Genomic DNA, 13,862 nt, shown 5'->3' with positions numbered 1-13,862 from the left:
TATATATTACTATTACCCCTTCTCCTTTTATACCCCCTCTCTCTTCTCTTGTTATCCTTTATCTCTTTTCCCAAATCTTCTCTCCATCACCCTCTCAGTGAGTGAGAGAATGGGACAGATGGGTTGTGGAGTGTGATATGCAGAGAGAGAGGAGGGTGGACAGTGGAGGAAGGAGAGGGAGGGAGGTGGAGGGAGAAGGGAGAGAGAGGAGGGAGGAGGGAGGGAGATGGGAGATGGGAGAGAGAGGAGGATGGAGGGAGGAGGGAGAGAGAGGAGGGAGGAGCGAGAGAGGAGGAAGAGAGAGGAGGGAGAGAGATGAGGGTGGAGGGTGGAGGGAGGAGGGAGGAGGGAGATAGAGGAGGGTGGAGGGAGAGAGAGGAGGGTGAGAGAGGAGGGTGGAGAGAGGAGGGTGGAGGGAGAGAGAGGAGGGTGATAGAGGAGGGTGGAGAGAGGAGGGTGGAGAGCGGAGGGTGGAGGGAGGAGGGAGCGAGAGGAGGGTGGAGGGAGGAGGGAGGAGGGAGGAGGGAGGAGGGAGGAGGGAGAGAGAGGAGGGTGAGAGAGGAGGGTGGAGAGAGGAGGGTGGAGGGAGAGAGAGGAGGGTGAGAGAGGAGGGTGGAGAGAGGAGGGTGGAGGGAGGAGAGAGGAAGGTAGAGAGAGGAGGGAGGAGGGAGAGAGAGGAGGAAGATGGGAGAGAGAGGAGGGAGAAGGGAGAGAGAGGAGGGCGAGAGAGGAGGGAGGAGGGAGGAGAGAGGAGGGAGGAGGGTGAGAGAGGAGGGTGGAGAGAGTAGGGTGGAGGGAGGAGGATGGAGGGAGGAGAGAGGAAGGTAGAGAGAGGAGGAAGATGGGAGAGAGGATGGAGAAGGGAGAGAGAGGAGGGTGAGAGAGGAGGGAGGAGGGAGGAGGGTGGCGGGAGGAGGGAGGATGGAGGAGGGGGAGGGTGGAGGGAGGGAGGAGGGTGGAAAGAGGAGGGAGAGAGAGGAGGGAGGAGGGTGGAAAGGAGGGAGGAGAGAGGAGAGAGGAAGGAGAGAGGACTGTGGTAACCTGTGAGGGATAAAGTAATCAATGGAATAGTCAAGCAAATAAATCACCCATCTTTGATGTAAGATGTGACTCCGCGGTGAAGAAACTACACACACATTCTGTATGTACACACTCTCAGAACTACATAATAATATCATATCACAACTGATCAAGTTATAGAGAACATTAGATGTTGCCTGTGGGTGTGAATACTTTGTTGATTTGATACATGACTACTAGCATCACTACTATAACCTGACAAATTCTCTCTATACATGATTAAATGAGCCCCACACCTTCAAAGCAGTTGTATATCTCTGATAGTGACCCCGGGGGACTTTTCACTGTCTCATCTGTGATGCTGCCACTCACGTTCAATCTCCCTAGGAATAACTTCACAAGCCACCAGCCAGAATATCCCACAAATGGCACCCATAGGTATCAATGTGCCAGTGCCACTCATAAACACACACAGGCACACACACGCACACACGCACACACACACACACACACACACACACACACACACACACACACACACACACACACACACACACACACACACACACACACACACACACACACACACACACACACGTGCACACACTCAACGGTCTGTAAGTGTCCATAACTGTTTCTTTCACTGGGTTAGAGTATGATGGAGTGACACCAGATGGAGACAGAGATAGAGAGGGTGTGTGTGAGAGAGAGAGAGAGAGAGAGAGAGAGAGAGAGAGAGAGAGAGAGAGAGAGAGAGAGAGAGAGAGAGAGAGAGAGGCCTATGGCAACAGTGAGAGAGATAAGAGATACAGAGATAAGTTAGAGATAGGCCAATGCCCATGGCAACACAGGGAGACCTATACAGATTGACATTCAGTATTACATTGCAGTTCTGATCCCATCTGACCCTGAATCACATCGGCAGCCTGATGCTCAAACCCACATGTTCATCAGCCATAGACAGTCACAAAGATCCACGTAGAAACAGACACATTACTGGCAGATGTGTCATTTTAACCCACAGCCAATCAAAGACAACAATACTCCCTGTTTGGACAGAAACAAGGGACCTGATTGGACGATGCCGCCTTATGCAGTTTAAGAAAAGAGAGGAGAGGACAGGAAGTTAACGGAAGGGCAGAAGGAGAAAGGATGCTTTTTGGTATTGATGCGAGTGGAGATTTCTGCAATAGCTGTTGCTATAATTCATGCTCATATCAAAAGATCCAAAATGCTTGTTCTAGTTAGTTCATCCTGGCATTACAAGGACTCCTTACAATGCTAAAAGATAGAAAATGTCTGCCTGTGATTTAAACGTGTTAAGAGCCTATCAATATTTGCCCTTTGCATCTGAGTCCCCAACATGTTCTGGTTTTCAGCTGAATGGAAAGAGAGCCTGTGACCCAACTTCCTCTTTCGGAAGTTAACAAGGTGACACTCCATCTAAACTCCTCCTCCACATTTACTGGATTGGTTGAACATTGCAGAAGAGAACCTCCCCCGGCAGTTTGTTTTCTTCTCGTCAAGACCAGTATGTATGTAGGGGAGGTCATTTCAGCAGTTTATTTTACGCCTGCTTCATTAGGTTAGCAGCACATAGACAATACATAAATAAGAGAAACATGTACAGGACAGTATTCCTAAGCAGAGTTCAGGACATGTAAATAAATAAGAGAAACATGTACAGGACAGTATTCCTAAGCAGAGTTCAGGACATGTAAATAAATAAGAGAAACATGTACAGGACAGTATTCCTAAGCAGAGTTCAGGACATGTAAATAAATAAGAGAAACATGTACAGGACAGTATTCCTAAGCAGAGTTCAGGACATGTAAATAAATAAGAGAAACATGTACAGGACAGTATTCCTAAGCAGAGTTCAGGACATGTAAATAAATAAGAGAAACATGTACAGGACAGTATTCCTAAGCAGAGTTCAGGACATGTAAATAAATAAGAGAAACATGTACAGGACATTATTCCTAAGCAGAGTTCAGGACATGTAAATAAATAAGAGAAACATGTACAGGACAGTATTCCTAAGCAGAGTTCAGGACATGTAAATAAATAAGAGAAACATGTACAGGACAGTATTCCTAAGCAGAGTTCAGGACATGTAAATAAATAAGAGAAACATGTACAGGACAGTATTCCTAAGCAGAGTTCAGGACATGTAAATAAATAAGAGAAACATGTACAGGACAGTATTCCTAAGCAGAGTTCAGGACATGTAAATAAATAAGAGAAACATGTACAGGACAGTATTCCTAAGCAGAGTTCAGGACATGTAAATAAATAAGAGAAACATGTACAGGACAGTATTCCTAAGCAGAGTTCAGGACATGTAAATAAATAAGAGAAACATGTACAGGACAGTATTCCTAAGCAGAGTTCAGGACATGTAAATAAATAAGAGAAACATGTACAGGACAGTATTCCTAAGCAGAGTTCAGGACATGTAAATAAATAACATGCCAGTAGATGGACTGCTTGCATATTGTATGTTGTGATAGTATAATAAATATCTGAGGAGAACACGATGTTCAGGAAAACTGATGCAGCTGTTTGGACTTTTGGTCCTGTGTGTGAGAACAGTATTTTATAGCCTAAGGATAGATTATATTATACTGCCATCAAGTGGACAAAGGGACTCATTACCAGTTGGCATGGCTGTATCACAGCTCACAATGTCTGATCGCAATGCAAGAAAACAATTTACATTGAAAGAGGCACCGAACCGAAAGGACATAGATTTCCTCAAAGTCCAACTAGCTATAGAGATGTATTTCTATCGCCACATCCATCAATAAGAGAGCGTGAGAGAGACAGAGATGTCTGATCTCAGTGTTGTGGAGTGCTGCTCTGTTTTGGAGGCCATCTCAGTCAGCTACGTGTGTTGATAGTCATTCCTGCTGTGTGCTCAGTGTCAACCAAGATCAAACACCTGCACCGGAAGTGGGTCACACTCTCTCTCCCTCACCCTTCCACACCTCTATCTCTCTCGTTTGCTTTTTCTCTCTCTCTCCCTCCCTCCCCCTCTCTGGTTCTGTCTATTGCTTCTCCATCTCTATCTCTATATTTTTCTCGCTCTCTATCACTCCCTCATTCTCTATCCACCCATTCTCTCTCTCTCTCTCTCTCTCTCTCTCTCTCTCTCAGAACTACCTGGCAACAGAACTCCTCTCATCTTTGACGGATGACTCCCGCTATGTCATCAACACTATTCACCAAATAGAACGGTGTGTGTGTTCTGGGCTAACTGCAATGGCTATTACGTTAAGCTGGACTCTGCTAGGGTTTTCTGCTATCATCGTCATTATTATGATTTTGCCAGGATTTCAGAGATCCATTGCTTCATATCATTGCTATGACATCATTGCATGATACCTCGCAATTTCTTCTGACTGAGAAATTATGACAGAAGGATCCATTTGAATATCCTTTGATAGCATGAGTCATGGTCGAAATCCTTTGGATGTAAATATTCCTACACTCGTTATGTCCTTCTTGCGAATCAGTCAGTTTAAGAATCATCAGATGATCCAGGTTGGATGTGATTGGTAAAAAATGAGTGAACCACATTGTAACACCTGTAGCAGTTGTGTCTTGTGTCCCTGACATGTAAATCCTCTACATCATCAACAGGGGTCAGTGTTTCTACCTAGAATAAAGCAGATTAAAAAAACTGCATTACAGTGTTAATGTTTTTAAAACTGTAGCCTATACCCAAACACAATAAATATGATCTGTATATTAAGGAATGAGTCAAATAATGTGTAAAGCATTTTCAGGCTGAAATCAGAGAGGTTCTCATCAGAGCATATAAGACTAGCCTAGTTTGAATGCATCCATCTTGAAAATAATCTATTGCCAGAAATGTGTTTTCAAAGTGGCCATGATTTTGTTTCCATGGCTACCAAGAGATGTGTGTGCCTCTAAGCAGATCTTGTGTTATTATGGTCTGTTTGGTCTGTGGGTTCAAAGTGAACTTGAGCCTGACATCTCTGTCTAGGTCCTGACTAGTTCCGTACGTAACACTTGTCAACAGCCCATAATGAAAGTGGTCTTTTCCTCCTGGCCTCTTTTTCATTAGCAGCTTAGGGGGTCAGGGGTCGGCCCTATGCTGTGTGTGGGCCCGAGGGGGCAGACGGGTGAGGGGCCCACCCTGGGAAAACCTTCTTGACTCTTTATCGTTTATTTCCCTGTCCCTCTTTCTGATCTAGTCCCAGTCACAGTGTCAGCCTCGGATCAAGCCCCAACACAACTAGTACCTCCCTACCCCAGTCCCAACCCTAACCCCAACTCCAGCCCCCAGCCGTAACCCCAACTCCAGCCCCCAGCCGTAACCCCAACTCCAGCCCCCAGCCGTAACCCCATCTCCAGTCCCCAGCCGTAACCCCAACTCCAGCCCCCAGCCGTAACCCCAACTCCAGACCCCAGCCGCAACCCCAACTCCAGCCCCCAGCCGTAACCCCAACTCCAGCCCCCAGCCGTAACCCCAACTCCAGCCCCCAGCCATAACCCCAACTCCAGACCCCAGCCGTAACCCCAACTCCAGACCCCAGCCGTAACCCCAACTCCAGACCCTAACCCCAGACTACTAGCTGTATACCCTAGCCCAGGGACCAGCTCCAGACCCTAACCCCAGACTACTAGCTGTATACCCTAGCCCAGGGACCAGCTCCAGACCCTAACCCCAGACTACTAGCTGTATACCCTAGCCCAGAGACCAGCTCCAGACCCTAACCCCAGACTACTAGCTGTATACCCTAGCCCAGGGACCAGCTCCAGACCCTAACCCCAGACTACTAGCTTTATACCCTAGCCCAGAGACCAGCTCCAGACCCTAACCCCAGATTACTAGCTTTATATCCTAGCCCAGGGACCAGCTCCAGACCCTAACCCCAGACTACTAGCTTTATACCCTAGCCCAGAGACCAGCTCCAGACCCTAACCCCAGATTACTAGCTTTATACCCTAGCCCAGAGACCAGCTCCAGACCCTAACCCCAGATTACTAGCTTTATACCCTAGCCCAGAGACCAGCTCCAGACCCTAACCCCAGATTACTAGCTTTATACCCTAGCCCAGAGACCAGCTCCAGACCCTAACCCCAGATTACTAGCTTTATACCCTAGCCCAGAGACCAGCTTCAGCCTTTTACCCCAACCTAAGCCCTATCTCCAGCCCTACATCCTAGCTCTAGCTCTTTCCCTTTACCCCAGTCCCAACTCCCAGCCTCCAGCCCTGGCTTCAGCCCAGCCAGCCAAGTCAAAAGTTCAAATTCTGCTTTAAACACAGCCCTGTCTGTGGGCCTATCACCTCCCCCCGCGTCGGGTCAGAGCGTGGCTGGAGAGGGAGCGCTGAGATGAGAGAGAGACAGACTGCAGGGTGCCCATCTGATGGAGAGAGAGAGAGAGAGAGACAGACTGCAGGGTGCCCATCTGATGGAGAGAGAGAGAGAGAGAGAGACAGACTGCAGGGTGCCCATCTGATGGAGAGAGAGAGAGAGAGAGAGAGAGAGAGAGAGAGAGAGACAGACTGCAGGGTGCCCATCTGATGGAGAGAGAGAGAGAGAGAGAGAGAGAGAGACAGACTGCAGGGTGCCCATCTGATGGAGAGAGCGAGAGAGAGAGAGAGACAGACTGCAGGGTGCCCATCTGATGGAGAGAGAGAGAGAGACAGACTGCAGGGTGCCCATCTGATGGAGAGAGAGAGAGAGAGAGACAGACTGCAGGGTGCCCATCTGATGGAGAGAGAGAGAGAGAGACAGACTGCAGGGTGCCCATCTGATGGAGAGAGAGAGAGAGAGAGAGCATGCATCACTCCATCCCAACTCCACTTTGCTTTCCCGTTACGGCCCCTTCATCTAACCCCTCACTTCCCCCTCTCCCCCCTCCGCATAGCCCCTTTACACAGATGTGTCCAGCCGAGGGTGAGAGGGAGATGGCCTACATCCTTTCCTCCCCCTCTCCTCCCCCCTTCCGTCAGCCCCTCACACATGAAAGATCTGAGGGCCAGTGGGTGGTGGGTGGAGGATGGAGGGCCCAGCCAGACCCAGACACAACACAGGGCCGGCCAGGCTGCTCTCTTCTCCGTCCCCCTGGGCTCAGCAGCCCTTCACAGCTGGGATGGAATGTGACCTGCTCCAGATTTAATGCCAAACTTGGCCCTCCATGTGAAGGGGGGATGAGGAAAGAGGGTGGAGGAAGATAGGGGGCTGGTATAAACTAGAAAATGACACGCACACATGCACAATTACGCTTGCCTGTGAACATACAAATACACGCAGACAGACAGACAGACAGGCAGACAGGCAGACAGACAGGCAGACAGACAGGCAGGCAGGCAGGCAGACAGACAAACAGACAGACAGACAGACAGGCAGGCAGGCAGGCAGGCAGGCAGGCAGGCAGGCAGACAGACAGGCAGGCAGGCAGGCAGACAGACAGACAGACAGACAGACAGACAGACAGGCAGGCAGGCAGACAGACAGACAGACAGACAGGCAGGCAGGCAGACAGACAGACAGACAGACAGACAGACAGACAGACAGACAGACAGACAGACAGACAGACAGGCAGACAGACAGGCAGGCAGGCAGGCAGGCAGGCAGGCAGGCAGACAGACAGACAGACAGACAGACAGACAGACAGACAGACAGACACCTGCTGTCAGTCATTTTACAGGTATAGAAGCATAGCGCAACACAGAGATAAGAAGTGGATATTCTTTCAAAGGTTCATTTTTATTTCTTTACCATTGTGTTATGAACATCTTTATCATCTGGATTTACAAAATAACATAACATAAGTCTGTCCATTATTGAATTGGGTGTAGCTCTAAAAGGAGGGGATAAAAAATAAATAGGATGTTAAGAACAGAAGTTCATATACTGTATAAGCAATCATGGACTACAAAGTGGTTTCTAGTGGAATCAAAGGAGTTGTTTGATCCACGAGCTTTACGTGACATTATCGTGAGCTCAAGCACTCAGAATATATATTACAAAATGTCTCTTTCAGGATACCATAGATACTTTAAGTCAACATAATATAACATTCATATTAACCAAGGCACAGAGTTTAGCTATCTGTCAGGCATTAGTACATTCATACCAAGATAAAACATTTGAATTCAAAATATTATTCAAAGAGACATTTTAGTTTAACTAAAATATTTCCAAAGTAAGCGCTTGATATAAGTCACCACTACAGTACTATATGCGGACAATTAGCTCTCCTTTCAGAAAGTGAATCCACACAAAGTATAAATCTGTCGTTGTTTTAAATATACAGGTACCTCCAGCCATTTCCATAGTACAGAGGAGCCCCAACACTTAATGTCCAAACTTCAGAGTGAAGGAGAGAGACGAGAATCTGGAATCAGCTAACAGCAGCCGTCATCTGAGAAAGTCATGGATCTTCTAGATATCTACTGTATATGGGGAACATCTGAGTGAAGGAGATAGCCAGTGGAAAATATGACAAAATGCATACAAAATGTGTCTTCTGTGGAAACTAAAGAGAAGGTCATGGGTAGGGAAACAGCTTGTCGGATCAGTGTTAAGGTATTGGTTCAGTCCCCACCTTTAGGAGAAGGAGAAAGCAATAATCAACCAAAGCCATCATCCGGCTACTGAATGGTAAGAAACTTTGAAAAAGTCCCAGTCTACTCTTCTAGATATCTTCCCTACTGGATAGTGGGGAAATCTCAGACAATAGCTACTACTGGATGCTAGAACCAGTTTGCTTTTCTTGATATAGACAGCTCTTGTACAGGATAGTGGGGATCTCTCAGAGAGTAACTACTGGTTTGTTGGGAACTCTTTGAGAAAATCACAGGTCTTCTTGTGAATGACCTCTCGGAGCTTCCTGACCCTGCGTGCGGTGGAGCTCCCCACGAAGCTGTCGGGCTGCAGCACGGCCATGCCGTTGTGGACGTCTCCCATGATGATGAGCTGCCCGTTGGCCATGGTGATGTTGGGGCACGGGCAGTTCCAGTCCATGTTCATCAAGGTCACCTCCAAGGGTTCCTGGCCGAAGAACTTGAGGCCCATTTTCTCGTCCTTTAGGATCTCCTCCACGGTGATCAGGGCGTGGCCCGAGTCCTGTTCTTCAGGCAACTCTGTCACGCGCCCCAGGATGATGAAGTCGCTCTTGCAGAAGCTGGTCACCATCTTGCCCCGTGGTTTACACATCTTACAGTTATGGTTCTTCGGAAAAGGACACATCTCCTCGCAGGCCTCTTTGGATTCAAAATTGTTTTCATTGCCTCCACAGCCGCCCCAGATGAAGGACTGGCACTGTTTGAGGGTGCTGCTGTAGGCCCAGCGGGGCTCGTAGGCCTTACAGGGTCCCTGCAGGCTGGGGAGAGAGCAGGGAGCCGACAGCTCTGCCCCGCACGACAACATGCATGTCTCGTAGCTGTCAAAGTGGTTGCGGTTCTTGTTGCACTGGCTGTAGGTGAAGGTGAAGCAATTGTTCCTCTTGGCTTCGTAGTACCAGCTTATGCTCTCCTCCCCACAGTCGTCACTGTCCGGCCCCTTCAGGCACTCTTCGGCGGGGAATGGGAATGGGTTTGTGGCATTCCCTACCTCACCCTCCTTCTGGCCCGTGTCTCTCTGGATCACCGACAGTGGGTAGTGGGAGGTCACAGCCCCCCCCAGGTTTTTGGCCGTGCAGGTGTAGATGCCGGCGTCCTGTTGCTGGGCATTGTAGATGACCAGCTGGCCGATGTTGGTGACCACTACGTTCCCCTGCACATGATTGGGCCTCATCACTGTGTTCTCCTTGCCCTCCAGCTGCTTCTCCCAGGTCACCTCCGGACTGGGCTTACCTGACACTTCGCACAGGAAGCTGGCTGTCTCGCCCACGAACACAGCCTGCTGAGTGGGGTTGCTGAGCATCATTGGAGGATGGATGTCAGCCGGGGGGGTGGTCTCAAGGAGGGCAGTGGTTGGCCGCAGGGTGGTCTCCATGGGCAACGGGCTGGTGTTTGGCCAGGTGAGGTGGTACCTGCAGAGGTGATGTCAGAGAGAGAAGAATAGATGAGTTACCACAGTAATGTAATCTACCTTGAGCTGGGTGTGTGATAGACAAAGGTTGGTACAAGAAACTCAAATGCACAAAACAAAAGCTAAGTGAAACGCTAGATTGAGTGAGCATTACTCCTGTGTATCTACAGAGGAATACAGATCTCATACAAATACAGACATATAGGGTTATTATGTCTACAGTTATAATTCAGAATCCCATCTATTCATTTTCAGTTCCTGTTACCATAGAGATGGATATCAACATAACAAAGCAGTCATAGCACAACAAAACAGTAAACACCACAGTCTATTCAGAACTTTTCTATTAACGTGATTAATATGGGAGTCTATACATAGATGTTTCCTGTTTACCTGCAGGTGACCACAGAGATAGAGATGCCCTTGGAGCAGGCCTCTGCATCCATGTAACACTTGTTGTAGTAGGTCATACCGTCTGAGGCACATGTGAAGTGGGGCTCTCTCTCACAGCGGTCCCGGCACTTACACACGGGCTGGCCCTCCCAGATGTCACACTCGGAGCCCTGCTGCGTACACATGAACTTGTCACACTTGACCCCTTTTGGCATGCCAACCGGCCCCTTCTTGCCCTTAATGTCCATGTAGCGCGCCGCCACACAGCTCTTGTTCCCACACACGTTGTTGCAGCATTTCTCAAAGTTTTCACAGTCCTTGGGGGTGATAGGGGATACATGGGAGGTGTTCTGTTAGGATCAGCATGTTTCAGTTCATTATGCACTCAGGGAACATATAGGATGTTAAGGAACTTGAGAGTGATGCACTTTCTAATGTAATGAAACAATACTATGCAATGTGAGGTTGGTATTGTAGGCTATACATTTTACATGCTTACTTCTCAATATCTCATAATGCAGAGTAATTAAAAGTTATTAGATTCAATAGTCATGGGTGGCAGGTAGCCTAGCGGTTAAGAGTGTTGGGTCAGTAACTGGTATGGTCAGGTAGCCTAGCGGTTAAGAGTGTTGGGTCAGTAACTGGTATGGTCAGGTAGCGTAGCGGTTAAGAGTGTTGGGTCAGTAACTGGTATGGTCAGGTAGCGTAGCGGTTAAGAGTGTTGGGTCAGTAACTGGTATGGTCAGGTAGCCTAGCGGTTAAGAGTGTTGGGTCAGTAACTGGTATGGTCAGGTAGCCTAGCGGTTAAGAGTGTTGGGTCAGTAACTGGTATGGTCAGGTAGCCTAGCGGTTAAGAGTGTTGGGTCAGTAACTGGTATGGTCAGGTAGCGTAGCGGTTAAGAGTGTTGGGTCAGTAACTGGTATGGTCATGTAGCCTAGCGGTTAAGAGTGTTGGGTCAGTAACTGGTATGGTCAGGTAGCCTAGCGGTTAAGAGTGTTGGGTCAGTAACTGGTATGGTCAGGTAGCCTAGCGGTTAAGAGTGTTGGGTCAGTAACTGGTATGGTCAGGTAGCCTAGCGGTTAAGAGTGTTGGGTCAGTAACTGGTATGGTCAGGTAGCCTAGCGGTTAAGAGTGTTGGGTCAGTAACTGGTATGGTCAGGTACCCTAGCGGTTAAGAGTGTTGGGTCAGTAACTGGTATGGTCAGGTAGCCTAGCGGTTAAGAGTGTTGGGTCAGTAACTGGTATGGTCAGGTAGCCTAGCGGTTAAGAGTGTTGGGTCAGTAACTGGTATGGTCAGGTAGTCTAGCGGTTAAGAGTGTCGGGTCAGTAACTGGTATGGTCAGGTAGCCTAGCGGTTAAGAGTGTTGGGTCAGTAACTGAAAGGTTGCTGGTTTGAATTACTGAGCTGTCTAGGTGAACAATCTGTTGACAACAAATGTAATATTGTGGGCATATACACCAGTGTCTGCTATTTCCAAAAACTGTAGTCTATGAACAAGTATCTGATATAGGAGATGTTCAATCTAATTCAAAGAGAAATTCAGAAATAAACAACAGAGGCAATGTGGTCACAATTGAATTTGAATGGCCAAAAACAGTGCGCAGTGCGCATGTCCCACTTATCTCCACCTTTCATTCCATGAATTAAATTGCAGAAACTTTATGTAGAGAAACTTTTGACAGAATAAAGTGTCCCCTATTTGTCTCCAGCCCGCGAGGAAAACTGATCCCAGAAACTCACCCGGTCCAACTCGCACTCGCGCATACAGGTGCTCATGGCGTCCACCCACAGGTTGGGGTTCATCTCGTTGGGGCACATGCCCGCGTGAGAGTACACCACTTTGTTGGGCATGGACATTGGCATCGCTTTCACCCTCACACAGCTGTCTATGATCAGGAGCAAGACGTAGCACTGTCCAAAGAGAAACCAGATCCATCGAGGAAACAACATCCACCACATATCCAGCGCGTAACGGGACTTTCACAAGGATCCCGAAGAAATAAAACAAGATCCGAGGAGCGTCGAAGTTAGCAAATTTTCCCGATGAGTGCAAAACTATTAAATGGTCATAAATGACAAAGCCAAAGGGAGAAATTAAGTTGAAATGTAAAGTAAAATGTGATTAAACGGTCAGGAAGACGTGTGGTCAGTGCGGAGTGTTGCTGCAGTGAAGAACTCCGTCAGTCCGCTGGTCAACGTTTAATAGTCTGGAGAGATTAGGTGGTATTTGAACCCTATTACTTAAAATCTAACTACATGAATTACAGTGGCTAGTCTACCCCGACAGCAAATCCCAGGCGAGTTACAGTTCTGATGAACATATTCAAAAGTCCGTAGCAGCAGCAGGCTCGAGCAGGGACCTCCGGCAAAATACCTGTGCTGTGCGCGTGTGGTGCGCAAGGCGCGTGTTGACACCTTTCCCCCCTTTGTGTGAATAGTTGGACCACCTTCATTGTAGCCCACTATGCAGTAAATGTAAATGTGGAAAACATACTGTGGTAACATAAAAAACAATTATATTCATACTGATACAAGTATTTTTATATTAACACAATATTTACTCTTGTGTTGATACACATTTAGATATTTGGATAATAATATCTAAACAGTTAACTATCTGGATCAATATGGCCTTATTGAACACATTGCATAGTGCTTTTTTCAACCTTTCCCAGGAGTGGGTTTACATCTTCAGAGATGAATCAGTAAAACCATGTGGAATGAGCTGAAGACATCCATAATACTTGCCTGGGGAAGGCAAGGGTCGAATTCTTGGAGATCTTTGCTCTGAGACTTCTCTCCTGCTACTGTAGGTTATATGATACTCGGTGGAATGTAGCCTAGCAGTTAGCGCATTGGGCCACTAACCGAAAGGTCGCTAGTTCAAATCCCAGAGCCGACAAGGGACGTGCTCTTGAACAAGGGACTTAACCCTAAAATCTCCAGGGTTGCCATAGACAATGGTTTTCCCCACTCTCCAAGGGTGTCTCAGGGAGAGTTGCAATATGCAAAACACATTTCCTATTCACAGAGTTGTGATATGCAAAACACATTTCCTATTCACACATGCATATAAAACACACTTGTACATGTGTGAAATAGGACAAATATGAGCACTGACTAAATTATGATGACTATTGTAGGTCGTACTATACTGTATGTACAGTGTGAATGGGTCACACTATGGATCTCCTGGTGATGGCACCATACCCAGTGATATTCTTCACAGACACAGTATTTTGTCGCCAAGCTTGGGTAAGTTACTTTCTAAATGTAATCAGTTACAGTTACTAGTTACCTGTCCAACATTTTAATCAGTAACTTAACTTTTGGACTACCCAAACTCAGTAACATAATCTGATTACTTTCAGCTACTTTTGGATTACTTTACCTTTAAGAGGCATTAGAAGAAGACAAAAATGATCCATCAAA

General features: G+C 47.4%; 1 protein-coding gene across 1 annotated transcript; it reads right to left on the bottom strand.

The window, feature by feature from the left end:
* Positions 1-7,751: 7,751 nt before the first annotated feature.
* LOC110538730 (WAP, Kazal, immunoglobulin, Kunitz and NTR domain-containing protein 2) lies at positions 7,752-12,867 on the bottom strand. The gene is made up of 3 exons (XM_090194453.1): positions 12,171-12,867; positions 10,429-10,745; positions 7,752-10,036 (listed from the first exon to the last, which is right to left on the bottom strand). Exons 1-3 carry the CDS (start codon positions 12,387-12,389, stop codon positions 8,827-8,829), a joined length of 1,746 nt encoding a protein of 581 aa, XP_090050579.1. The 5' UTR covers positions 12,390-12,867; the 3' UTR covers positions 7,752-8,826.
* Between the last annotated feature and the right edge of the window lie 995 nt (positions 12,868-13,862).

Source organism: Oncorhynchus mykiss, chromosome 13 (genome assembly GCF_057628025.1).
Source record: "Oncorhynchus mykiss isolate SJ-2025 chromosome 13, ASM5762802v1, whole genome shotgun sequence".
Taxonomy (NCBI): domain Eukaryota; kingdom Metazoa; phylum Chordata; class Actinopteri; order Salmoniformes; family Salmonidae; genus Oncorhynchus; species Oncorhynchus mykiss.
The sequence above is the reverse complement of the archived record's forward strand: the minus strand, read 5'-3'. Positions and strand labels throughout refer to the sequence as shown.

What these genes read in the sequence shown, in the direction of transcription:
- LOC110538730 (XM_090194453.1), bottom strand. Translation starts at nt 12,389, where the DNA reads ATGTGGTGGATGTTGTTTCCTCGATGGATCTGGTTTCTCTTTGGACAG. An exon ending in GCGAGTGCGAGTTGGACCGG is followed by an intron (nt 10,746 to 12,170) that starts GTGAGTTTCTGG and finishes ATCACCCCCAAG; the next exon opens with GACTGTGAAAACTTTGAGAA. An exon ending in ATCTCTGTGGTCACCTGCAG is followed by an intron (nt 10,037 to 10,428) that starts GTAAACAGGAAA and finishes TCACCTCTGCAG; the next exon opens with GTACCACCTCACCTGGCCAA.